The sequence below is a fragment of the Arachis stenosperma genome, chromosome 4 (genome assembly GCF_014773155.1).
Source record: "Arachis stenosperma cultivar V10309 chromosome 4, arast.V10309.gnm1.PFL2, whole genome shotgun sequence".
NCBI lineage: Eukaryota > Viridiplantae > Streptophyta > Magnoliopsida > Fabales > Fabaceae > Arachis > Arachis stenosperma.
Genome location: NC_080380.1, coordinates 144,815,875 through 144,842,072, shown reverse-complemented (window position 1 = coordinate 144,842,072; position 26,198 = coordinate 144,815,875). Strand labels below are relative to the sequence as shown.

The following is a 26,198-nucleotide window of genomic DNA, read 5'->3' as shown; positions in this document are numbered from 1 at the left end:
TCTTGGTATATCCTTAAATGCTAAACGGAACTATTGATGTGAGTCATCGTAACTGTACTTAACTTATTTGCATTCTCAGTTCAAACCATATAATTAATCAATTAATATAGAAGCATGCATAAGTCAAAAGTAATGGCAATGAAGTCGTTAATAAGGCAAAAGCCTCATTATGATATCCTTCACGAACTTCTCTTACAATAGGGTATGTGTAGTTTTTGCATAGCCTTTAGGCATTAGGTGGTGGCCCTTTCTGATTAGAGTTGGACCATGCAATAACCTTACCATGGATCCAAATGAACCAGAAAAAGAACAATGCTACATGTTAAATAATTATTATTAGAGAAAATTTCACTTCTCTTTTGTAAAATGCTAAAATAATATTTTTCTTTTTTTATTTATAAAATATACATTTTTTTAATAATTTTTAAAAAAAATCTCATCTTTAATTTATTTTAAATTTTTTGTGTTAACTAATGTTAACTTTATCAATTTTTTAAGAAAAATAAATTATTTTTTATAAAAAATATCTTTTAGCAAAAATTTTATTTTTTTATCATTAAATTTTATTTATCAAAATACTCTTTAATAAATTATTTTTTTATTCATTAAATTATATTTTTACTAAAATATTTTTAAAAAAATTTAATAATTAAATTATTTTTTTCTAAAATATCTTTCCATAATTTTTTAATTATTAAATTATAATTTTATTAAAATTTTTGTTAACATTTTTTTATATTTTACTATTAATTTTTTTATATCAATGTATATTATTTTAACATTAAATAAAAAAATTACCATTGTTAATATGTATAACAATTAATATATATTGATATTAATATTAAAAAATAATCTTACTAAGATTTTTTTAATATTAAAATAATATATATTGATATCAAAAAATTAATAGTAAAATATAAAAAAAATGTTAACAAAAATTTTAGTAAAATCATAATTTAATCATTAAAAAATTATTGAAGGGTATCTTAGAAAAAAAATTTTAATTATTAAATTTTTTTAAAAATATTTAGTTAAAAATACAATTTAATCAATAAAAAAATAATTTATTAAAAGATATTTTGATAAGCAAAGTTTGATGACAAAAAAATAAAATTTTTGCTAAAGGGTATTTTTGTAAAAAGTATTTTTAAAAAAAATGGATAAAGTTAACATTAGTTAACACAAAAAATTTAAAATGAATTAAAGAGAAGGTTTTTTAAAAATTATAAGGGAAAGAAATATACACTTTATAAACAGAGAAGAGGAAAGTGTTATTTTAGCATCTCGCAGGAGAGAGGAGTAAAATTTTCTCTTATTATTATTTTTTGTCCGTATTTGATCAGTAATAATTTATATAATTATATCTATAATTATAAAAATTTTGTATATAAAAAATATATAATCTATATATATATTTATCAAAATTTTATATATATAAATTAATACAATTTATATTTATATTTTTTAAAATTTATATACATAAATTAATAAAATTTATTTATTAAAAATAATCTAATATTTATACTGATAAAATAATGATAAAAAAATACAAAAAATTAATGCTTCAATTTTTTTTAGAAAAATATTATTTATCCTTTAACTTTTATCCCTCATTTAATTTAGCCTTTTATTTAATTAATTAGTTTTTTAAAAAACTAATTTTCTATTTTATAGGAACATAATTTCAAATTAGATTTAGTTTAATTCTAAAATTTTTCGATTTTAAACAATTTTAAATTACTCATTATTTAAATACACTAAACCTATCCTCTAAAATTATTCCAAACCTTCAATGGTTTTTTTTTTTTTTCAATAGTCGGTACGTCATTTTTGCTTTGCTTGTTGCACCTTTCTTATACGCCATTTGTTTAAATTAGTTTAAATTATTGGAATTTCTTCCATAATTTTTTCTTTGATATAAAAACATTACATACACTATTGGTATTTTTTCTTGACTCTGAACAATATCACCTCTTGTGTGCTTATTATTTTGTTTCCAATGTGCATGTATCTGAACACTACTTTTCCTCACTTTTTCTCTCTTTTTCGTCCATTTTATAGTTTTTTTTTATTATTTTATTTTCAATTATATTTTTTTTGTATTATTCCAAATATAAATTATAAATATTTTCTTCTCCTATTACTTGACTATTTCTAATTTATCTAGATTTAAAATAATATTTTTAAACTAGATATGTCTAAAATTTTATTTAATGTTCATGCTAAAAAATACGTTATACATTTATAATATATCTAAAATAATATAATAGTACACAAAATATTATGTACACATCCAAAATTTATTCAAACCTTTAGTTATATTTTTTTTAACATAATGTAAAAAATTTAGCACACTATGTATTATTTAGACCTATAAAAAAATGTTGCCTTTATTTATAGAAAATGATATAAAAAAATTAAGAACACTATTAAACCATAATGACACATTTAAAATAATATAATAGCACATAAAATACTTATGAACACATCTGAAACTCAGCTCAATTTATTCAAAAAATAATCATTACCTAGCAATTAAAATTCGATATAAATATAATACATTAAACCTTAATAACGCTCTAAAATAATATGATAGTATATAAAATACTTTTTGAACATATTCAAAATTCATACAAAATTCATAGTTATATTTTCTATCATCAAACCTATATTACTACACATCCAAAATAACATTATAATATATTTGAACACATTTAAATAAAATTCATGCAAACTTATCCACGTATAAACATTACCTAATAATCACATCAACAAAGTGATATGATTTTGAATTCAAAATATATGAGAGAAAATTTGAAACATAATGTCCAAAAATAATTATTATCTTAAAGGATAAATGATTATGTATATCTAGTTGCACTGTGACGTTTTTATTTTTCTTCCTTTCTAATAAAATTTTAAAAATAAATAAAAAACACAAAAAAAAAGAGAAAAAGAGAACAGAAAAATGACAACCTAAAAGAAGGAGAAAACATAAAAAAGGTAACGCACATTAAGGAAAAAAAAAAAGGGGGAAAACACGCGGTTAGTTAGAGGTATTTCTCGATTAAAAATTTATTTGGTCATCAACCTTATGTATATAAATTTGATAAAATTACATATACTTAATATGTATATATTTTATTGTCTATAAAAAAAAGTGTATTTTGTTTATACATTAAAAAATTTCAATTAATTTAATCATGTGCATTAATAAGTTTTTGTCTTCGTCAAATTGGGGTGGTGGGAAGTGGGAACACTTTTTTTGTTTTTGTGTTGTTAACTTGTTCTTTATGCACTTAATGCACACGCTTCTTTGAATCTACGCACGTAAGTCTTTTTATATATATTTTGAGCTGTTATATTATTATTATTATTATTATTATTATTATTATTATTATTATTATTATTATTATATGATGATGATGATGATGTCATGTATGCATAGCATATTAGCATGCTCTATATATTAATTTCACAACTATAATATTTTGATACTTCACAGAAGTTGTCACACATCAAGGACCTTATAAAACAGAGACAGTAGCCCCACCCAATCTGTTCCGAAAAGATTTGTTACATTTCATCACTCTCTGGCAACCAATGTTTCATTAATGGATACATGCATGCATGGCTATTCTATTCCATAAAATAAATAAATAAATAAATAAATAAAATCCCTTACCATTTAATTTGTTAACAAATTTTATATAAATTGAAATTAATGTGTACTCTTAGAATAATTTCCATCATATAGGGGATGTTATTGGACAGTGTCATTAGTGTTATTATAAGGGGACAAGAGTCATTAAGTCAAGATTATGTTCTGAAATGCAATATATAATATGTTATGCATGTGAACTAATTAATAAGTTGTTCTATATTTGCATCTAAATATCTTGTTCCTTAACAACCTTATTTGATTTGAAAGATGAAAGTGAAATAAACCGAAAAGATGTAATATAATTGATGTTGTTTCTTGGCCTGCTAATTGCTTAGATTTGTCTTTTATATTTTTAATTGTTTGATTGGCAACAAGGAATTATTACCAAATCTAATGATTAAATTTCAGAAATTTTTTATAAGAGAAATGTTAGGATTAATATTTTATTTTTATATTATTAAAATTTAAAAACTTAGAATTTAGTTTTTATTAGTATATAGTGTTAGGATTTGGTTGAATTAGTCTCACATTGCTTAGAATAGCAAATGGAGTGGGTGGCCTATGCTATAAATATGAGGCTAAGTTTTCCATTTGTTTTTGCACCAGTCAGAAACACTTTAAGCTAGTATCTGATTTTTCTTTTCCTCTGTACTCTTTGATTAGAAAGTGTTGTGAGGTGTAGTTAGATATTTGCTTTGAGAGAGTGTGGGTGTACTGGGGTGCCGGTGTTAGAGAGAAAGAAGTCTATGTGTTGTAACAATTTTCACATAGTGATATTCTCTAGTTGTCATTTGACAACGGCCGTGGTTTTTTCTCCGGTAATTGGAGTTTCCACGTTAAATTCTTGTGTTGAGATTGTGTCTATTTTATTTCTCTGTCAAAGGTGTTTTCTCAAAGAGGAATGGTGTCTTATTTCCAACATATAGAGTTAGTTAAGTATTGACTAATAAAAAAAGATAAATTTTGTTAGTCATATAATATTACTCATTTTAAAATCTAAAGAAATTGAAATTATGTAATTGAATTTTCTTTAATTTTAATTTTTTGTTTAAAATAATTACAGTAGTGAGCTTTTTAAAATATTTGTTTCGAAAATTAACTAGATTGCTTTGATTAATAAAATATATAGTCAATTATATCATTTTTTTAAATAATGATAATTAACATAATGTATATAAATGTATTTTGAAGTGAAATAGAGAAAGACAGAGAGAAATTTAAATTCCTTCTTTATATGTAAAACTGAAATTCCTTATTTTTAGGGATTAAAATTCTTTTAATTTGAAAATGCTTTTAATTAAATATTAAACACAATAGTGTGTCTTTAAAAATTTTAAATTCTTTTAGAAAATGTATTTTCTTTTTCTCTGTATCCCATCCCAACACACTCTAAGTTTATACGTAAAATGATATAATATAATTAGTGACATTTTGGATGAAAAAAATTAAAATGTGAATTTCATCCAAACGATTTCTATAAAAGATTCCTGTTAATTACATATTTTGGCTAAGTAGGCAGGCTTAATTTGTGGAAACATTTTTGTTTTTTATTTTTCTATTAAAAAATAATACATTTTCACTTTTTGTTTTCACTTAAAAGAAAATCTTAAAACTGAACATATTGACAATATTTTGACAAACTAATAAATAAGCTAAGTTAACTTTTCAAATGTATTGTTTTGGAATTTCCTGTTTTTCACTCGGTTTACTTGTCAAAGTTTGAAGGGTTATTAATGGCAATTAATAATGGTACACCATGTGTTGGAAAAATTGAACTTAAAAACATAAAAAATATCTTGTTTGTAAAGTGGTGCCTCTCATGTGTGGTAGGGCTAATTTCCTTTGTCCTCCCATGTGCAAAAGCAGCTACATTTTTTCATTGGATTTTGACCCCACACCAAAACTTTAGAACCTCTATTGCCCTCTGCCGACGAAATTAAAACTAATTAACCACAATGCTTAATCTCAAAGTTAAAGGTGCCTTTAATTTATAGTCCTGTTTTTTATTTATTTTTAAAATTTTATAATAAAAAATACTAAAAATAAAAACACAAACCAAACGAATATAAATTTTTTTCCTTTAGTTATATATCTAATGTAGCATCTCCTAGATATAGTTTTAAGTTTGAAATTTTGAATATGAAAAAAAAATAAAGATTTAAAAAGACATATACATGACCCTTGAAAATATCTCTTTAATAAAGAGATACTTGCAATTTTGTGTTTTTTTTTTAAGAAAAGAATTTAACCCAAAATACTACACTCAATACTTTTTTACTTTGTAATATGTGACACTAATCTCCTTTATAAACATAATTTTAAGAGAAGAGGTGAATAATGAAATTTAATAAGAAAATATGTAGCAATTAATAAAGATGGGGCAAATTAAATGCAATTAGTTAATTAGTTAGTTAATCATTCTAATTGTTTGTTAACAAAGAATTTTGGGAGAATGCATAATAAAATTATATATTGACAATAATAGCTAATCAGCTACAGCACTATAGTATAGGTATAGCTACTATTAATAATAATGCTTACAAATAACAACTAAAAATTGTTGGGCATATCATGTTTATTATGTGGTCTTGGCATGAGAACATATTAACTTAGTTAGTACTTTGTGTCTGCAGATATGAAAAGATTTCACATGTTTGTATTTAATGACTATGCTACCATGATGCATGCTTGCCAGCCAAACATGCATATATGCCTTTGCATATTTCTTATCTAACTAACACTGTTCAATGAGGCCATTGCACAGTGGTTAATTGTCTCATGATAGGTACAATATTTTGTATCCATGTATATAACAAAAAAATCTATGTACTATATATGATTGGAGCATATGAACCATTTAACTAGTAAGAATAATTTGTATGGTGTGATTGGTGTCCCTTGTACTTGCATAAGTTATTTACTGCGTGCATGGAATGCAACTTAGTTTGTTTAATGTTAAAAATAAAATGATTGATGGAACGAAGAACATAGAAATAATTTAAGCTATTTAGATTCCATGTTTGTCTTTGTTACCAAGAAGAGGAGAAACAATACGAAAGATATTGATTGTGTGTGTTACTTTGTCATATTGCAATTTATAGCTGAAAAACGGCTTTGATCGCATCCAATGCATGTATAATGATCATTTTGCCATGCACTCACTCACTCACAAGTCACAAGAACGTTATCTTTGTTTTTAATCCAATTAATAATTGGTTGTATTCAAATCCTTACTTTACCCCCAATTCTTTTTGTTTTTTCGAAGATACAGATACTCGAATCCGCGACTTCTTAAGTGAGTATAAAAAGACTATATCATTTGAAATATAACTCATTAGCCTTTACCCCCAATTTTTGGTTTTTTTATTGGAAAATGCAAAATAAGTAAATTCTTTTTAATCGAGGAGTCAATTTTTTCGGTTAATATCAATTTTTTAAATTCTAAGTTTTAGATTTTTAATTCTAAATTCTAAATTTTAAATATTAAATTTTTAATTTAAAAAAATAAGAATTAAAAAATAATTTTATAACTGTTAGAATATAATTAGGATCAATTAGGATCAATTAGCATATTTGGATATTTATTATAGGATATTATGTCTTTATTATTACGATTCTCATAGCACCTATAAATACCCTTCTATATTGTATTGTTCCATACAACTTGAACACACTCAATAATACACATATCCTTCCTCCAGTTCAGTCTCTTGTTTCTAACAATAACAAAACATTAACTAATTAAAAGTTAATTCTCCGTACTTATTATATCTAATATCCACTGTACCCTATAAGGATGTTTAATTTGGTGCACAATTATTATTTTTTCTAAAATATTTTTTCTTTGTATAATATATATTACTATCCCTAAATTTTGAATGCAAAATTATTTGTTAATAGAATATAAATATAAATATATAGTGTTTATCACTTAGATTAATTTTATTATTATATATTACACACGTTGAATAAATAAAAAAAGTAGAGAGTATAATGATATAATCCCATTAATAATCTTCCCAAACAATGTATTTGTCAATCTCCAAAAGAAAGATTCTGAAAAACTCTATTCATCAAGCCTAAGAGATAGAGGACTTTGAGAAAGATGATTTTCCCCCCAGGCCCCTACAGATATAGGAGACGAATTTTACTGCAACATAATTTTGTCTTTTTTATTTTTAATTATTTCTGGCAGACAAACTTATCTTGCTAGTATGTGAACTAGAACAATGGTATCCCAAAGCCTCGTAGTAGTGTGAATGCAATCCCATTTGAACCATTTTATTAAAATTTAGCCAATACTTAATTAATAAAAAAAATTGAATAATTTTAATTATTATATGTAATTTTATATCATTAAAAATATTAATAATAATTAATTAATAATTATAAATTATAAAATTTATTAGCTCTCTAGTATTTCTCTTGTGTTATTATACTGTTTTTTAAAAAATAGATATTAAAATGTATGTTTTTATATATTTCCTATTATTAAAATAAACTATTGTATGGTTGTATTGTTAATAAATTTATGTACATGTATATATATAATAAGTATAAATATTTAAAAAATAAAATAAAATAAAATAAAGGAAGTGTTTTTTTTTCTATGAAAGAGTTTTTGAGCATTTGCATGGTCCCAACTCCCACAAATTGTGTCAGTTTTTGGATGTTGACTGAGCTCTATTTATTCCCTCACCAATCCCCTCCCTTTCCCATTTCCTCAAACAACTCTTTTCTAAGGTATCCACCCTTCTTTCTTTTTTCTTTCTTTCTTTCTTTCTTTCAATAATATTATAGACATTGCTAACTTTGTTACTTCTTGCCATACTATACTCTCTCCAATAATATTATTAATAATAATGCTGCATTTTCATATATATGCAGGAGGAAAATAAAGTAACAATAAACATGGCTCTTCTTGGAATCTTTCTTGTGGTGGCATATTTTTCTGTGGTCTCACAACATGTCATTGGATATGGAAATTGGATCAATGCTCATGCCACTTTCTATGGTGGAAGTGATGCTTCTGGAACAATGGGTATGTATATATATATATATAATATATATATATATATATATATCATCACTACACAAATTATATAGACAAAAAAAAAAAAGTTACATTGACAGTGCATCAAAATTAAGACATTTTTGCGATTAAACTACTTTATTTTAATTTGTCGGTAGTAAGATTATTATTATAATTATTTGTAAATTCAGGGGGTGCTTGTGGATATGGAAACCTGTATAGCAGTGGATATGGGACAAATACAGCAGCACTAAGCACAGCACTATTCAACAATGGATTAACATGTGGAGCATGCTATGAAATAAAGTGTGTGAATGACCCACAATGGTGTCTTCCAGGCTCCATTGTAGTAACTGCCACTAATTTCTGTCCTCCTGGTGGATGGTGTGACCCTCCAAATCACCATTTTGATCTCTCACAACCTATTTTCCAGCACATTGCACAATACAAAGCTGGAATTGTGCCTGTAGTTTATAGAAGGTAATAACTTCATATACATCTTTAGTTTATTATATTTGCTTTTATATTTTGGTCTTAGGGTAAAATATCCTATTAAGTCTCACATTGTCTAAAATTAAAAGCCTGATAGTCTTTATAAGTGTGAGGTAATTCTTCTCTCTTGAGCTAACTTTTAGGATAAGTTAGGCCTACTTAATTCCTTATATATCATAATTTATATAGCTTTCAAAAGTTTGGCTTTATTATGTATATTTTGATTTTTCTTTATTATATTTAAATTTCATAACATTTGATATTCCTATGTTTTATAAAATATGATAAGGACCTTCATAATATAATATAAAAAGCTCAACATAGACATGGAAATTTAAAATATATTTTGTAATATCAGTATAATTGGGAATTTTTTAATAATATTATTTATACACCAGATACTACTCTTAACATCCTTCTAAAAATATTATTGTTATTAATTAATTGTATATTTAATTTTTTTATATTAGTACATGCAATATTATATATTTTATTAATCATATTAAATATACTAAAATTAGTTACTAATATAAAATATACATTAAAAATGAGTTAAAATATATATATTTATATACAAATATATAATAACTAATTTTAGTGTGTGAACAGTATTTTTGATATTTTATTTATTTTGTCCTTGAAGCTGACAACTTTTTCCCCTTGTTCTTTTGTGGTGATGTGGGTTAAGGGTAAGGTGCAGGAGAAGGGGTGGAATAAGGTTCACCATCAATGGACACTCATACTTCAATTTGGTGCTAGTGACAAATGTTGGAGGTGCAGGTGATGTGCATGGTGTGGCCATTAAAGGGTCAAGAACAAGATGGCAATCCATGTCAAGGAACTGGGGGCAAAATTGGCAAAGCAACTCATACCTCAATGGCCAAAGTCTTTCTTTTATAGTCACCACAAGTAATGGACACAAGGTCTTGTCTTATAATGTTGCCCCACCTAATTGGTCCTTTGGACAGACCTACACTGGAAGGCAATTCAACTACTAACCAATTAAATTAATAAGTTACCCTTAATTAATTAATTCAGAATATTATTTTTCAAAATAATTTTCAGTAATATTTCTCTATTTTAAAATATCTGTTTTTTTCTGATATTTCGATATCTCCATATTTAACATATATATATATGGATGTGTCGAATTTCTAAAGTTGACAGATATTTTAATTTTAAAAAAATTATTAGTATCCTTGGATTATAGTTCGAAGAACTATATATGCGAAGGTTGAATTGTAGTGTAGGGTGAGTCATTGTTTGGCTGAATGGATAATTAAGAAGATTTAGCCCTTAATAGTTTGATTTTTATATATAATTATTATAATAATTATATATTTGTATGTATTATAGCAAGGTGGGCTTTTGCAAATGATGTGGTAGCTTTATTTATGCTATGCCTTTGCAAAAGGGCTACATTGCTCTATTGAGAAAGATTAATGTCAAAAGAAGAGGATTATTGTTGATTGTGCACTTAATTAATTGTATTTTCGTTATTGAAGAATGAATGAGAAATGTCATAATGAATACCCCCCTATGTGTAAAAAGTAAGAGAAGATGTAATAGTTTTTTTTGTATTTATTATGTTTAAGATACAATTATTTATGTGATTGTTTTATTCGTTTATACTTTTGAAATAAATAATATAATAATATGATATCAGATACGTATTAAATTTTTTTGTTCTTATTAACCTAAATTTTTGAGACAAATAACATCACGATGACATATATAGGAGTTATATTATCATTATATTAAATGTATGTAAAAGAATTATTACTAAATTCTTATTGAATTTAATTTTCTTTTTAATAAATAAATCCAAATAATTTAGTTATTTAAATAATTTACTAATTGCTGAATTACTAAAGACCATATTCTATATATAAATAAAAATATTAAAATGTGCATACATTTTTCATTTCGTTTTTTTTTTTATTGAAAACATGTGTCAAATTTTATGCCAATGCTAATAAGTTGCACTTTTATATGACGAAAGAAATTACAATACATCTTTATAAAATAATAATATTTAAAAGACAAAAAAAAAATAAGTTTGAATATTTTTTTATCTTTCTGATATTATCATTTATAAAAATTAAAATAAAGTCCTAATGACATTAGAATGTACAAACTACAAAGTTCAATTTTATTGAATAAAAACAGAAACAGTCAGATGCAGCATTATTTAACTATATATGATGATCAGGTTTCTCATCACAACACGTTTAATTTCTTATTTTTGTTAGAAAAGATTCATGTTACTAGAACATGTATAATAACTACGGCATTTATTAAGAGTGAGATTCAGCTCTTCATCCACCCTCCTTCCTTGTGGTTTCTAATTAAGATTTAAGATACACAATTTAGTTACTCTTCATGTAGAGATCCACAACTACTTTCGATAATAACTCTCTATATTTCTACGTAATAATCACGTGCGCGGTGCACATGCATTGCTTCTAATTTTCAGTGGGAACAAAAAATTAGAATCAAGTTCCCTCGTTTTTTGTAAATAAATTTTTATTAGTTAATGGTCAAAGAAAAAATATCTAAGTTAAGTATCTAAGCTGCACAGTAAACCGTACAATTTTACTCAGATAATTTCTACGAATACTAACACAAATATAGAACACGATATAATATAAATTAAACAATAACACATAGACATATAAAATGGATTTTTATTTTTATTATTGAAATTGTGGTGGTGTTTTTAAATAATGTGGAGAAGTGGTGTATTTTTTTTTTGCATAGATAATCACAAAATTGAGGCACAGCTTTGTGCATTTTAATTTTTTTTTATTATACCACAAAATTGAGAGTCATATTTGTGGTTTATCATTTTTTTTTATAAAATTGACCCACCGATTTGTTTATCCTTTAAAAAATTTTCAGCTCACACAAATCTGAGGTTCAGATTTTTCTATTATCCCAAATCTGACCCTAAGTTTTGTTTCCAAAAACAAAACTGAGCCTCAGATTTGTGAGTTTTAATTTAAAAAAAAATTATCTCCATATCTATAAAAAACACACCATTTTTCTATAATTGAGTATAACACATTTTAAACTTTCATACATAAAAAAATTAGCCATATAAAATTTATTTTTTATAAAATACGAGACATAATATATATATATATAATATAAAATATTTTAATATTTTATTAATATTAAAATTTAAATTAATTTTTTAAATATTTTTTAATTATATAAAATAATTAAAATATTATTATTTTAATAAATAATAATATATATTATTTTTAACTCATTTTAAAAATATATATTAAAAATAAAAATAAATATTTAATTGTATTTAAATATGTCTGAAAAAGAATTTTTTGTATTAAAACACACGGGTCGAACTACTGTGCCATGAGTGTCGTGATAAAAAGGTTTTTGTATTTGGTTTTCTTTTTCTCTTTTTGGAATTTTTTTGGGTCGTGATTAAAGTGCTATCTAATCAATATTGGGCTTTTCTTTAACTATATAAGGCCAGGGTTTCAAGTTGGACCTACATAAAGAACGAAATTATTGTAATAAATAAGCCCAATATAATTATGTGATCCGAATAAAATCCTCTTCCACAATTGATCAGAAAAATCCTCTTCCAAAATTTTCATTTGTTACGCATTTTTTGTTACCAAAAAAAAAGAAGAACACTAATGGGAATGATATGATTGTTTTTCTTCTATCTAAGCTGCATATGACATGGTTCGTCCAAAAATAGAAAAACTGGATATGACATGCGGATTTTTTTTCAGAAATAAAATAAAAAATTTCATATTTTCTCAAATATTAGTTTTGAATCTTAATTTTTTAAATATAATTTTTTTTGTTTAGAGCAAGTTTACCACAACACCCAATTAACTGTATAAAAATTATAGAATTCGTCTTACTCCGTAAATTTTCTTTAATTTTTTAAATCCCATATTTTTAATTCATTTTAATCCATTATCATCATCTTTAAACAATATATAGATCTACAAACAGTAGAGCACACAAAAATACACGGATAACAAACATGACTTCTTTAAAGATTTTTTTAATTGTAAATTAAAAAAATCATATTTAACAATGACAACCATTATCATCGTGTCAAAAAATACATAGATACACTAGAATAAACCATATTTAACGAATTTTTTTTTAATTATAAATCGTATTTTATTTTAAAAAAAATTATTAGGATTTTTTGAAACTTTTTATGGATTTAATTAATAAATAATTTTGGCACGGACAACAAATTATTAGGATATTTAGTGATATATTATTATATCACCAAAAATATTTGACTCGACTACTCACTAATTTAGTCCAGAAGTTTTATAAATAGAAGCATTTACTTAAAACAATATAAAAAATTATTTTATCCATTTTAAGTTATCAATTGATATCAATTAATTTAATTTAATTTATAAAAGTTAAAATTGCTTAGTCCAATAATTCCGTAGATATCTACCAAAATAGAAAAAAAAATTAAACATTAGTTTCCACGTTTATGTCAGAGAGAAATATTTTAACAATCATATATATATATACATAAAATTGTAAATAAATTTAATTATTTATTATTATAAAATTAATTATTCTATTATTATATATTTAATTATTTTAAAAAGTAATTATTTAATTAAAAAATATATAAATTAATATATACAATTATTCTTCTTTTTCTTCTTCATCTCAAACACTATTCTAATTGTTATCCTCCTAATTTTAAAGTAAAATAAAATGTGGAACGTATGTAGTATTTTAAATATAGAATATCTTCTTCATTTAAAAAATAAAAGATAATTATAAAGATAATTCAGGTATTACCATTAAAATATTATTGTTAAGCTTCAAATAAAATCTCAATATTCTATTAAGGACATGGATTTGTTTTGACTTTTGACTCTTAGCTAAAAGGCTCACCTCAATAATACTCCTCAGGCCATTGCACTCTCACTAGCAACCTCTCACCTACTCACCCCCCACCCACCTACCCACAAAAACTAAATTCCATAATACCTTACTAAAACTGCATTATTATTCATCTTATATCCTATTAAGTAATCTAAACCAAACCCTCTAAACTCAATCCTACCTCTTAATTTGTTCCTTCACCTTCCATATATGTTATGTTATTGGCTTCTATTGAAACTTAAAAAGGTGAATGATATATAGTTAGCACAAGAGAAAGCATACCTATTTTTCATCTTTGTTATTTTTTCATGGAAAACCAATCACCACCACCACCACCATCATCACCATCATCAAAGACTGCTGAAGTGGATTTGCCTCTTCATGAAATTGGGTTTGAGCTTCAAGACTTAACCCCACAAAGGGTCTCTGGCCATCTCAAAATTACCCCTAAGTGCTGCCAGGTAATTAAGCCTAACATGCTTTAAATATACATAAATTTTTGAAAGAGTAACTGATTTAAGAAACTGAAACTTCATTGAAAATTATTGTGTGAAGCCATTCAAGGTGTTACATGGAGGAGTGTCAGCATTGATAGCAGAGGCATTGGCAAGCATAGGAGCTCACATGGCTTCTGGTTATCAAAGAGTGGCAGGAATTCAGCTTAGTATCAACCATTTGAAACGTGCTGATCTTGGTGACTTGATCTTTGCTGAAGCCACCCCTATTGTCACTGGTAAAACCATTCAGGTAAATCACTTGATATATATTTGTATATAAATATATAGGTTGTTAATTTATTTTTAGTGTATATTTTATATTTTAATATATATTTTATATTGATGATTAAGTGATTGGTGGTTAATTTTTTTTTATATGGTAACATGGTTGTTTAAGTATTTATTAAATATATTTTAAGAGTATATATCTGATTCAGGATTCACTTAAGTATATCTCAAAGTGGAACCTTATCTTATATCTGCAGCTTCATTTCCTTAGCAATAACATGTGGCCACAATGGTGGCATCACCATCTAGTTTTTGTATTTATAGTAGATAAGCAGATTCAATCAATCAAAAGAAAAGAAACGTACAAGTGTACAACTATACAAATACAAGGCTAAGGTTAAGTGAGTAAGTGGTCAACATTAAAGAACTAAAGATTTTTTATTTTGTTGATTTTTGACTTCTGAACTGAAGCATTCATAATTAAGAAGCTTTAATTAGTAGTTTAATGTCTCCCCTTTAACTTACTTCATTTCCATGTGTCATTATTATTACTACTAGTATAGATGAAATATCATTATATAAGGAAAGTGTCTTAAAATGGATGTCTTTGATGAGTTTTACCCTATTAAGTTCTGAATTATGGTAATGCTAGTGCAATACATATGGAGTACTAATTTAGATAGGCATGAAAATAATAAATTGACATGTATAAGGTATTATTGGCCATATAAGATGTATCTAACATAAGAAGTATTTTTAATAACAGATTTTGTTGTTTGTATCACTACACCAAGAAAAATTATGAGTATGATTGATTTAGGTTGTTATTTTTAGTATTTTTATTTTCAAGAGTGTGTGAAAAAAGTTACTTTTATTTTTATTTTCTATTTTATTTTTTTAATAAAATTTTAAAAATAAAAATACAAATCAAATAAGCCAAATGAGCCTAATAGATTTCATAAAAATGAAAAAAGAAGAAAAAACTTTTCTAAAAGAACTTTAAGAGAAAAACTAAAAACTAAAAAGAAAAAGAAAAAGAAGAAACAGAGAGAAATCTCTCGTATTTTTAAATAGCAATCCCAAACATAACAGAAGTTACAAAAAGTTATCTACCAGTTATTTAAGAAATGACAGCATCTTACAAGGTTGATCAAAATTCAAAGATTCTCATGTTCATTTTAATATTAAGCTACAAAACTTACATCTATGCTAATACAAATGTATTAGTTCACCAACCCACTACTCTTGGGAGAAAATGATCAGCATGTAGGATTTTCTAGGTCCAGTCTAATAATTATTATTATTTGGAGAAAACTTAAGTGATCATGTTGCATATCACGTTCAATTGAATTTAGTTTATTATATAATAGTCAAAGTTTATTTCTTATCAGCTATGTCAACTATTTTCACCATTAAATTTAGCTGAATAACTTAGATTTGGTTGTTTCCATATGGAATGAAATTTTTAGAGACATTAAAAGAATGTTTAAGAAAACTCCGTTAACATATAAAATTGTGTTGTGACTAAAAATGACCTTAGAAAACATGTTTTATGACATAAGTTGTTTTTCTATGGTGCAGGTATGGGAGGTGAGAATTTGGAAGATTGATCAATCCAATTCAGAAAAGAGAACCATGATATCATCATCTAGGGTGACCCTACTATGCAACATGCCTGTCCCAGAAAATGTAAAAGATGCTGGCAAAAATCTCAAGAAGCATGCAAGGCTATGAAATGTTAACATATGTTGAATATTGACATAAGCAAAAGCTGGGATGAAATTAGGGAAGGATTATTATTTATCAGAAAAGATACAAAACCAAAAGGCAACAAAAGCATCACCTATATTGTTGAAAATGTACACTACAGTCATAAAATCCCTGCTGAAAAGGAAAGTACATCATGTAAAAATTGTAAATTGTTGAAGACTTTAACCTTGTAAAATGCTGCAGCATACAAGAGAATTTGGAAAATTCATTATATTTAAATTATGTAGCAAGATATGAGATAAGCACCTCTTTTCTTTTCTTTTTTACTAGAATTCATCTTGTGTATATCAACCATGGTTTTTGTATGTCCATTATGAACATCAACACTATCAAATCAAAGTTGTAGAATAAAGGAAAGCAAGAAATGTATATCAATATTTCAACAAGAAACAGGACATGGATAGAATTTTGCAGAATAATAATAATAAAATCTAATAGAATAAAGGACAAAAGAAAAAATGGAAATAAATAGACAACAACATAAGAAAGTAACACTCAAATTTCATCATCACTCAACTTGGGAAAAGCAAGATCCATACTAGCAATTTGTAACTTCATTTTCAAGTTTGAATTGTGCAAGCATCAAGAAGTTCCTGCTCTGTAAGAAGCCTAGTGGTATGAACAAATTCAGAGGAAGAAAGAATTTCCGTGGACTCCAAGTTAATGGATTTCACAGAAAACTGGGCTCCTATTGCCTTGATAGTTCTCTCTACAAATTCTGATCTTGGCAAATACTCCTTCATACTACAAACAAAATCTGTGTGATCTCTAGTCTGCATCATAACAAGCAAGCATGGACACAGATTCATAAGTAATTGAAGCAAAATCCACTTAAAACATGTTTGATGCAGTAACTCTCATCCATGTTATACATAGACACAAGGAAAGCAGAAAAGAAGTTCTGCATTCATTGAACTGTGTTACTTAGGTCATTCTCCATTAGCAATAGAAATTAGTTATTTAATGTATAGTTGTAATTATTTTTTTGTTGAGAGAGGAAAAGAGTGAGCTTTTTTTCATTTTTGAAAATTTTTCAAGCTGAAAACCTAAAAAAATATTTGTTAGGTAGTTACACTTTATGTACTCCTACTAAAAAAAATTAATTACAGTCATACATTAAAGAACTAATTTCTATTACTAATGGAAAATGATGTAGGTAACAAACTGGATTCATATCTTGAGTTATATATAATTCTAAAGGTGTAAACTAAAAGTATTTTAGAATTTTATTCTCCTAAAATTAGTCATTGCTGAAATTATTCTCATGATATATATGTAGCAAGTGCAAACCAAGAACAAAAATTATTCATCAACCTATTTTATGTAGCAAGTGCAAACCAAGAACAAAAATTATTCATCAACCTATTTTAAGGCAGGAATATATGTGACAACAACCTTATAAAGTTATCATCCCATGAAAAGCATATCTACAACGCATCAACACAACAAGGATAGGGAGCGAAAAGCAAGTAAAAAACTCATTGAAGAGATTTTTTTTGTGGGGGGGGGGGGGGGGGGGGGGGGGGGTGGAATGCATCAATTATAAGCTTACTAATCGATATTTTGGAGCCTTTGCTGGCAACTTGAGATAAGACATGTTCTTGACTTCATAATCCCATAAAAAAGATGTATGGTGTACCCACCGATGTTTGGTTATGGATTGAGCATTACCACCAAATTTGCGATCACCAAATACATAATCTGTGAGCAGAGAGGAAATAAGAATCCAACCATAACTTCATTTTTAAGTCTCATGATTCATATGTTGAAAATTAAACAGAGACTTCAAACTAAATGTCAATGAAATCGTCGGTTGAATTGCTTCCAAATGTAATAATGCCTTCACAACTTTTGTTGAGAAAATGGGAAGAAGCTAAACAAAGGTAGACACTAACATGGAACTTCATTGTTTGCTTGCTTACAATAACAACTTTATTTTATTGATACTTTCTCTAGTATCAAAGGTGCGGTAGAAACATGTGGAAGGAATGATCACCACTTAAATAAAATGACAGCTTCAGCTAATACTTATGATAGGCTTCATTACTAAATAATCAAAAGAACCTACATGGAATAAAACAAATTTCTCATACAACTCTAAACTATCAATCTTTGTGTGCATTTTAATACATACCATTCTCACGAAGATGAAAATCAGCGAGCCCTTTGAAAACTTCATCGTAAAGTTGACCACTCCACGACATGATGGGGCGAGGAAAGGGTTGCACATCCAAAACATCGTCTTTGTTGCATATCAGAGTAACAAATATAGTTCCTTGATCAACAATTACAGTTCCTCCCCCAGTAAACCTTCTTATGACAGGTATATGATCTCGCAACACGGACTTAGCCTCAACAAGTTCTGATACTTTCCTATGTAAGTATTTCACATTAAATCATTACCTTGCCTATTTCTAGACTCATTTTCAATGTATAGATGAGGTATCAACTTCAAACATAGATATCCAATGCAAATAAAATTGTGTAAAAAAAAAAAGTGGTATTGTCATATTAGTATACCAGATTATCATTGTGAAGCAGAAAACCATGAAAAGTTATAAAGAAGTACCCAGACAAGCCCATTACAACGGTAGGGAAGGTGGTTCCATCATTAATAATGCACCAATTGGCTGAGCTGGTTCTCAGCATGCGTTCCTCTAAATGCAATTGCTGCAAAATTGGAAACCCTCTCAGCCTTACCAGATTCATCAGTGGAGCCATTATATCCAGTTATTTTGCTTCTTCTGCAATGAAATCAAACCATTGAAGACATTCACAAATAATAATAATAATAATAACAATAATAATAATAATGATAATGTTATATGCCATTCGAGTAATGCTAGGTAACTAACTTTTTTCGATCAATGTTGACTAACTAAAAGTTGGTCTCTATATTTTCTTCAAAAGAAAATGAGAAGAAATCAAAGAAACATTCTATCGAACAGGTGGTGGGCAAACTACCTATCAAAATGCTCTAGCTCTCATAGGAGGTGGTTAGAAAGACAATTTACTCCCTCGCTTACGGCTACAACAACATTGAAATCCCCAAACACAACTACTACTACTACTAGGGTGCAATCTCTTTAGACATTTACCAAAATTCTAACTCATTAACACCATACCCAAATAAGATGATGAGCACTTCCTTTGGTGGGAAAACAAAGAAATTTTTATAAGCTTAAATTCTTATAAAAATTATGTAGTCCTTATATTCCTTTGGTTTTGTATTTAAGATTTACAAACTTCGCCTATTTCCTTATCTCCTATAAAGTATTTCATCAATTCATCATAAATAAAATGTATTTATATGTCAATATGTTCAATTCTATTACACCTAATGTGATTTATTATGTACTCCTATACATACATATATATATGATTATGTTAAAGAAGCAAGAACTATATCAAAGAATGAATATACCAAAGGGATTTTTATATTTATATTATATATAATAAACAATAGAAGAAACAAAGCAATTAGCAACAAAATCTGTGTTCCATGATTTTTACAAATTCATTGAAATCTATTCTACCATCTTTGTTCTCATCAAATTTCCTAATCATCTTCTCACAGTTCTCAACGTTTCTTGCTTCCTTCAATCCCAAGATGCATAAAACTCTCTGCAACTCCATGGCATCAATGAATCCATCTTTGTTCTCATCAAACACATCAAAAGCTTGCTTCACTTCATCAAGGCTTGGCTCTTGTTCCTCAAACATGTTAGAAAATTCCTTAGAACCAAACTGTTGTTCAAGTTCTTCCTCATCATCATCACTCTCTTCTGGAGTGGAAAAAAGTCCAAGTTTTGTCATCACCATTTTGGCCTCATCCTTGTTAATAACAAGATTCTTCTCATCATTACTATTATCTCTGATATCTGATGACTCAGCTATATGGTGTGTTCTAATCTCATCAGGTTCTGATGATGAAGATGAGCTGCTAAATTGAAGCTGGGAGAGAAGGAACCACCAGAAACCTGATAGAATCTCAAAGCCAAAGAACAATGGAGAATTTGAGCCGCCATCTGTCTTGTCCTCAAAAAGGTAGAGAATCTGCCCAAAAACCATGTTTTCAAGTTGAAAATTATACACACAAATGATGAAGAGTTGTTAGAATTCTGTGAAAATGTTAAAGCTAATATAAGTTGTATGTTATTATAGCCTAAGAAAGAAGATGAGGAAGCTAAAACTATTGTTTTTGTTTTGAATGGTTTGAAAGGGTGGGTAGAAAATTGCTTATATATATAGAATCATACCAAGTTTGAGAATTGAAAATTGGAAGCAGCCTTTGAAGGAAGAAGGAAGGTGCAGGGGAAGAGGGTGGAAAGAAATTGGTGGAATGAAACAAAAGGAAGAGTCATTTTCTGACATTATCAAAGGAAATTTCTTTCCATCATAATATATAGTCAACTGTCAAAAATAAACTCAAATTATTTTGTCTCCCATAAAAATGTTTTTAAATTTTATTATCAATAAAAATATTTTTAAATTATTTAAAAATATGATAAAAATATATCTTTATAAACTAAAATTTTTTACATTAATAAAAAACAGCTATGCGATAAATAGAATTTTTTGTAACAAAAAAAATTTTATATTGACAGGTGAGTCATGTTATTTTTTTTTCTACTAATAGAGTAGATCTTTAATTATGATTAAATATTTTAATATAATTTTAAATTATTTTTTTGACGTAATTATTTGTGATTTATCATATATATATATATATATGTGAATTTTATAATATTTATAATTTGATGTTTAATTTTTATTTAATTTATTTTTTATAATAAATTTTAAATATTTAATAATTATTTATTTTTATATTTTTAAAATTAAATATTAATTTCACGGTATTTTTGGTCATTTGGGTAGCGTTTGATATAAATACAGAGACTGAAAAATTAAGATTGAAAGACAAAGATTGAAATAAATTTTAGTATTTTGTTTGATGCAAAGTAAGAGATAGAAATTGAAATAAGAATAAAATTTTAATTTAATTTACACAAAGAATAAAATTAAAATTAATTAATTAAAATAAGAATATTTTAAGTATAAAATATTATTAAAATTTCAGTTTTCATTTTTCAAAATTTTAATCTTATCTCTACTTTTTAAAAGTACTGAAATATTAAAATTTTAAAAATAAAAAAATAAAAATTTTAATACTAATCTCTAAATTAACAAATATAATATTAAATCTTAATTTTTCTATCTCTATTTCAATATCTCAGAATAAACGCCATATTGAAATATAGGGTGAGCTTGGCCTGCTTTTTTATTTTATTTATTTGTAGTTATTTACGGTTTGATTTGGTACGTAAATTTTCCGTTGATGACTTTGGCAGGCTATGTGATTAGTGAGATGGAAATTGGAAAAGACCATTTGGAAACAGCAGACACAGATGTTTGTAGCTTCCACGAAGTGAGTATGTCTGCTGTCGTGTGGTTAAGTGTCATGTTTTCATTGGTTTAATTCTCCGTTATCAAAAATGTCATGTGGAAGGAAAAATAATAGAAAATTTTCCTTCTCTCCTTGAGTCCACTTCTATATATTAATTATTAGGAAGTTTGGGAGAAGCTCAACGGAAATTGAGAGGACCCTACTAATCTATATCTATATCTATATCTATATTATATATTACTTGAAAAAATATAGTGTATTGGTAAAAAGAAAAATAAAAAATAAACCGTAACTACTTTTGTAAAAATGTTTTTATATAAAAATAATATTATAAAATGTTAAATAATTTGATATATTTAATTAAATAATTTAACAATTTATAATATTATTTTTATATAAATAATATTATCCTCCTTTAAGAAAAGCTTTGCCTTGTAACTTGTAACTTGTAAGTAGTCCATTTCCACATCGTTTCCCTAACGTTTGTAATTGAACCGTTTTATGTGGGAAAGTGAAATTAGTGCATACTGAACTTTCAAGGAAATTGTAAATCGGTGAAGTTTTGGTAGCTTTTTAGTTTTTAGCTTCTTTTTTAATTTAGCTATTCTTTATTCATTCTTCCCAACCAAGTATATATATATTTTCCATGATTCATGCACACCACACACACTAATAAGTAATAACCAAGAAATTACTTGGTAGTGCAATTGCAAGAACAAGGCCCTTTTTTAAAAGGTATAATAGTTGCATACACTATCCATATCCATCAAATATTAGTGGCCTGGCTTAACTAATCTTAATGACATCAACAAAGTGAGGTTTAATTTGATTATCATATTTTAGCCAGTTCATCATATGCATTCATATGAGATTTTGCGTGTGAAACAACTAATATATTTATCTTATTTTGGACAATATACCTAATTAAATAAATTCTGTGAATTGTTTACTTAAATACACAAAAGAAAAATTTATTACGTACACCGTTGGAGGCTACAAAGTTTTATGGTTGGAAAAGGTTGGGCATAATCTGTGGCTACCTACCACGGATTATGAAGGAAAAAGTTAAGGCATAAATTGTGGTTGCTTCCCACGGTTTATGAAGAGGAGGACTTGAACGAAAACCCCTATAAATTCTCATGGTTTACATGCAAAGTATAAATTATATGATCAAATTTTTTTATTTAAATTAAAAAAATAAAATAAAGTCCACCAATATCTAGTAAACAACGGATTTGTAAATTTATTATTTTTTTAATTTTTAAATTAAAAAAGTAATTTTTTTCTAATATTAAAAAATAAAAAATTCTAACAATATACAAAAAATAAAAAATTGAAAAATTGAAAATTTTTAAATTAATTTATTCTTAATTTGTGAACAAGTGCAGCTAAAAAAATTAATTGTCCGGATGTAGCAATATCCGGTGAATAAAAAAATTAAAAAAATTAAAAATTTTAAAAAACTAAATTTCTTATTTTTGAATTTTTTAAATTATATGATTAAATTTTTTTATTTAAATTAGAAAAATAAAATAAAGTCCACCAATATCTAATAAACAACAGATTTATAAATTTATTATTTTTTTAATTTTTAAACTAAATTTTTTTTCTAATATTAAAAAAAATACAAAATTCTAACAATATCCAAAAAATAAAAAATTGAAAAATTTTAAATTTTTAAATTTTTAAATCAATTTATTCTTAATTTTGAACAGATGCAGCTAAAAAAAGTCAACTGTCTGGGTGTAGTATTATCCGGTGAATAATAAAATAAAAAAATATTATTAAAAAAATTAAAAATATTAAAAAACTAAATTTTTTATTTTTAAATTTTTAATTATTTGTTTAAATTTTTTATTTAAATTAAAAATATAAAATCTAGTCCATCAATATCTAATAAATAATAGATCTACACCTGGACAATTGATTTTTTTAGTTGCACTTGTTCACAAATTAAGAATAAATTAATTTAAAAATTTTAAATTTTTAAATTTTTTATTTTTTGTATATTGTTAGAATTTTTCATTTTTTAAATATTAGAAAAAAATTTATTTTTTTAGTTTAAAAAGTAAAAAAATAAATTTACAAATCTATTCTCTACTAGATATAGTTGGACTTTATTTTATTTTTTTTAATTTAAATAAAAAAATTTGATCATATAATTTAAGAATAAAAAATAAAAAATTTTGGTTTTTAAAAAATTTGATCATATAATTTATACTTTGCATGTAAACCGTAGGAATCTATGGAAGTTTTCGTTCAAGTCCTCCTCTTCATAAACCGTGAGAAGCAACCACAGTTTATGTCTTAGCTTTTTCCTTCATAATCCGTGGTAGGTAGCTACGGATTATGCCCAACCTTTTCCAACCATAAAACCTTGTAGCCTCTAACGGTTTACATACAAACTAAAAATCGTGGTTAACTCCCACAATTTACATAAAATTAAAATTACACATGTACGTAAAAGATTTTTCTTTTGTGTATTTAGGTAAATAATTCACAGAATTTATTTATTTTCTTATGTCCGATAATTGACAATGGACAAATATTTGAATTAAGAGAATGCAAACCATATTCGTCCATCTTTATCATATACAATATAATATATTAATTTAATTTTGATAAAATATTAGTGTAAAATAGTTTTACACGTATATCTAATTATATAATGACATATTGACAAAAATAATTATTCTTGATACCAATGACGTAAATAATTATTTAAAAAAATAGATGTAATTAAATCATTATATAAAATATTTTATATTATCAAATATTAAAATTAAACACATAAAAATATATATAAAAAGATTGATGCAATTTGATCTGCTATGATATAAAAGCATGGCTCATTTTTATATGTTTTAATATTAGTATATTACATTTTATTTTGAGCTTTTAACTTATGACTTTAATAGTTATTACTGTAAATTTAATTATCAAACGCAGTTATTGAGTATTTATAAAAATTGTCTTCTATACCTCAAGAAAAATAAAGTTCTAAGAGTTTTACTTTAAAATATACTAAACTTATTTTTTATTTTTATAAATTAAATAAATATTTCTTTTATCTCGTTTACACTGTAAAGGAGATAATTATTTTGTTGATAGTATAAATGAGATACGTGTGTTTTTTCAATTTTTGTATATCTCGTTTATATTGTAAAAGACATATATATTATCTCATTTACACTGAAAACGAGATATATGTATTTATAAATAATTAAATATAATTTTTAAAAATAATAAAAAATATAAATAACATAATTTGTATCAAACTTTTAAAAATAGAATATTTCAGGTAATAAAAAATATGAACAATTTTAAATAACAGAAGGGATAAGTATTTTTTTCGTCCCCAAGGTCTGGGGTCGAAATCAAAATCGTCACCGACCTTTTTTTTATTAAAATCATTCTCAACGTTATAAAATCGTTCTTTTTTACTTCAATTTTATTTTTTTTACCAAATTAACCTTCATTATTAAAAAATTATAAAATAAAATAAATATAAAATAAATAAATAAAAAAAGAAGAAAAGGGGGTGGGGACTGGGGAGAGAAAGGAAGGGGGAGGCCGCGAGAAAAAAGGGGGGAGGAGGGGGGAGAAAAGGGAGACCGCCGCCCTGCCCTGCTGCTTTGCCGTCCTACGGCACCACACCGCACCGCCGTCCTGTCGCACCGCACCGCACCGCACCGCACCACCGCACGATCATCATCATCATCTTCTTCTTTTTCTTCTCCATATCGTCGCACCACCGCTTTTTCTTCTTCTTTTTCTTCGTCTTTTTCTGTGAACTGAATTTTTTATGAAATTTGTTGTTGTTGAAATTTGAATTTCTGAATTTTTGATGAAAATTATTGTTGATGATGAAATCTTTTGATGATGATGATGATGACCATGAAGAGAGGGGCATGAGGAAGGGGTGAGGGTTACGGTGAGGGAGTGGGGTGAGGGGTGGGGGGTTACGGTGAGGGGCTTTATGCTAGTGGTGGTGTTGGTATTGATGGTGGTTGTGGTAGTATGGTGTTTTTGCTGTTGATGGTGGTTGTGGTGGTATGGTGTTGTTGCTGTTTGGTGGTGGTGGTAGCGGTGGTGGTAGCGGTGGTGGTGGTGAAGAGGAGAATGATGATGATGAGGGTATTTTGGTCCAAAAATTCGGGAAAGGATGATTTTAAAGCGTTTTTGAACGTTGATGAT

At 26.1% G+C, this 26,198-nt stretch overlaps 4 protein-coding genes across 7 annotated transcripts; 2 read left to right on the top strand and 2 right to left on the bottom strand.

The window, feature by feature from the left end:
- Positions 1-8,394: 8,394 nt before the first annotated feature.
- On the top strand, positions 8,395-10,744 carry LOC130973280 (expansin-A15-like). Its single transcript, XM_057897737.1, has 4 exons — positions 8,395-8,407; positions 8,552-8,705; positions 8,888-9,176; positions 9,877-10,744. Exons 2-4 carry the CDS (start codon positions 8,576-8,578, stop codon positions 10,184-10,186), a joined length of 729 nt encoding a protein of 242 aa, XP_057753720.1. The 5' UTR covers positions 8,395-8,407; positions 8,552-8,575; the 3' UTR covers positions 10,187-10,744.
- A 3,362-nt stretch (positions 10,745-14,106) lies between these two features.
- Positions 14,107-16,791, top strand: LOC130973126 (1,4-dihydroxy-2-naphthoyl-CoA thioesterase 1-like). The gene is made up of 3 exons (XM_057897540.1): positions 14,107-14,560; positions 14,655-14,846; positions 16,406-16,791. The coding sequence occupies exons 1-3, from the start codon at positions 14,408-14,410 to the stop codon at positions 16,556-16,558; spliced, it is 498 nt and encodes a 165-aa protein (XP_057753523.1). The 5' UTR covers positions 14,107-14,407; the 3' UTR covers positions 16,559-16,791.
- A 115-nt stretch (positions 16,792-16,906) lies between these two features.
- On the bottom strand, positions 16,907-19,914 carry LOC130973123 (uncharacterized). 4 transcript variants are annotated; one of them, XM_057897536.1, is made up of 5 exons: positions 19,720-19,914; positions 19,164-19,338; positions 18,729-18,967; positions 18,147-18,295; positions 16,907-17,367 (listed from the first exon to the last, which is right to left on the bottom strand). In XM_057897536.1, exons 2-5 carry the CDS (start codon positions 19,313-19,315, stop codon positions 17,155-17,157), a joined length of 753 nt encoding a protein of 250 aa, XP_057753519.1. In that variant the 5' UTR covers positions 19,316-19,338; positions 19,720-19,914; the 3' UTR covers positions 16,907-17,154. The 4 variants fall into 4 exon arrangements, with proteins under 4 accessions (XP_057753519.1, XP_057753520.1, XP_057753518.1 ...); XM_057897537.1 differs by having other exon boundaries at positions 19,450-19,791; XM_057897535.1 differs by having other exon boundaries at positions 19,559-19,791.
- Positions 19,915-20,015: 101 nt separating this feature from the next.
- LOC130973125 (probable calcium-binding protein CML45) lies at positions 20,016-20,833 on the bottom strand. The gene has a single exon (XM_057897539.1). It carries the CDS (start codon positions 20,663-20,665, stop codon positions 20,075-20,077), a length of 591 nt encoding a protein of 196 aa, XP_057753522.1. The 5' UTR covers positions 20,666-20,833; the 3' UTR covers positions 20,016-20,074.
- Positions 20,834-26,198: the final 5,365 nt, after the last annotated feature.

What these genes read in the sequence shown, in the direction of transcription:
- LOC130973123 (XM_057897536.1), bottom strand. Translation starts at nt 19,315, where the DNA reads ATGGCTCCACTGATGAATCTGGTAAGGCTGAGAGGGTTTCCAATTTTG. An exon ending in GTTGTAATGGGCTTGTCTGG is followed by an intron (nt 18,968 to 19,163) that starts GTACTTCTTTAT and finishes ATACTTACATAG; the next exon opens with GAAAGTATCAGAACTTGTTG. An exon ending in TTTTCATCTTCGTGAGAATG is followed by an intron (nt 18,296 to 18,728) that starts GTATGTATTAAA and finishes CTCTGCTCACAG; the next exon opens with ATTATGTATTTGGTGATCGC.
- LOC130973126 (XM_057897540.1), top strand. Translation starts at nt 14,408, where the DNA reads ATGGAAAACCAATCACCACCACCACCACCATCATCACCATCATCAAAG. An exon ending in TTACCCCTAAGTGCTGCCAG is followed by an intron (nt 14,561 to 14,654) that starts GTAATTAAGCCT and finishes TATTGTGTGAAG; the next exon opens with CCATTCAAGGTGTTACATGG. An exon ending in TCACTGGTAAAACCATTCAG is followed by an intron (nt 14,847 to 16,405) that starts GTAAATCACTTG and finishes TCTATGGTGCAG; the next exon opens with GTATGGGAGGTGAGAATTTG.
- LOC130973125 (XM_057897539.1), bottom strand. Translation starts at nt 20,665, where the DNA reads ATGGTTTTTGGGCAGATTCTCTACCTTTTTGAGGACAAGACAGATGGC.
- LOC130973280 (XM_057897737.1), top strand. Translation starts at nt 8,576, where the DNA reads ATGGCTCTTCTTGGAATCTTTCTTGTGGTGGCATATTTTTCTGTGGTC. An exon ending in TGATGCTTCTGGAACAATGG is followed by an intron (nt 8,706 to 8,887) that starts GTATGTATATAT and finishes TTGTAAATTCAG; the next exon opens with GGGGTGCTTGTGGATATGGA. An exon ending in GTGCCTGTAGTTTATAGAAG is followed by an intron (nt 9,177 to 9,876) that starts GTAATAACTTCA and finishes ATGTGGGTTAAG; the next exon opens with GGTAAGGTGCAGGAGAAGGG.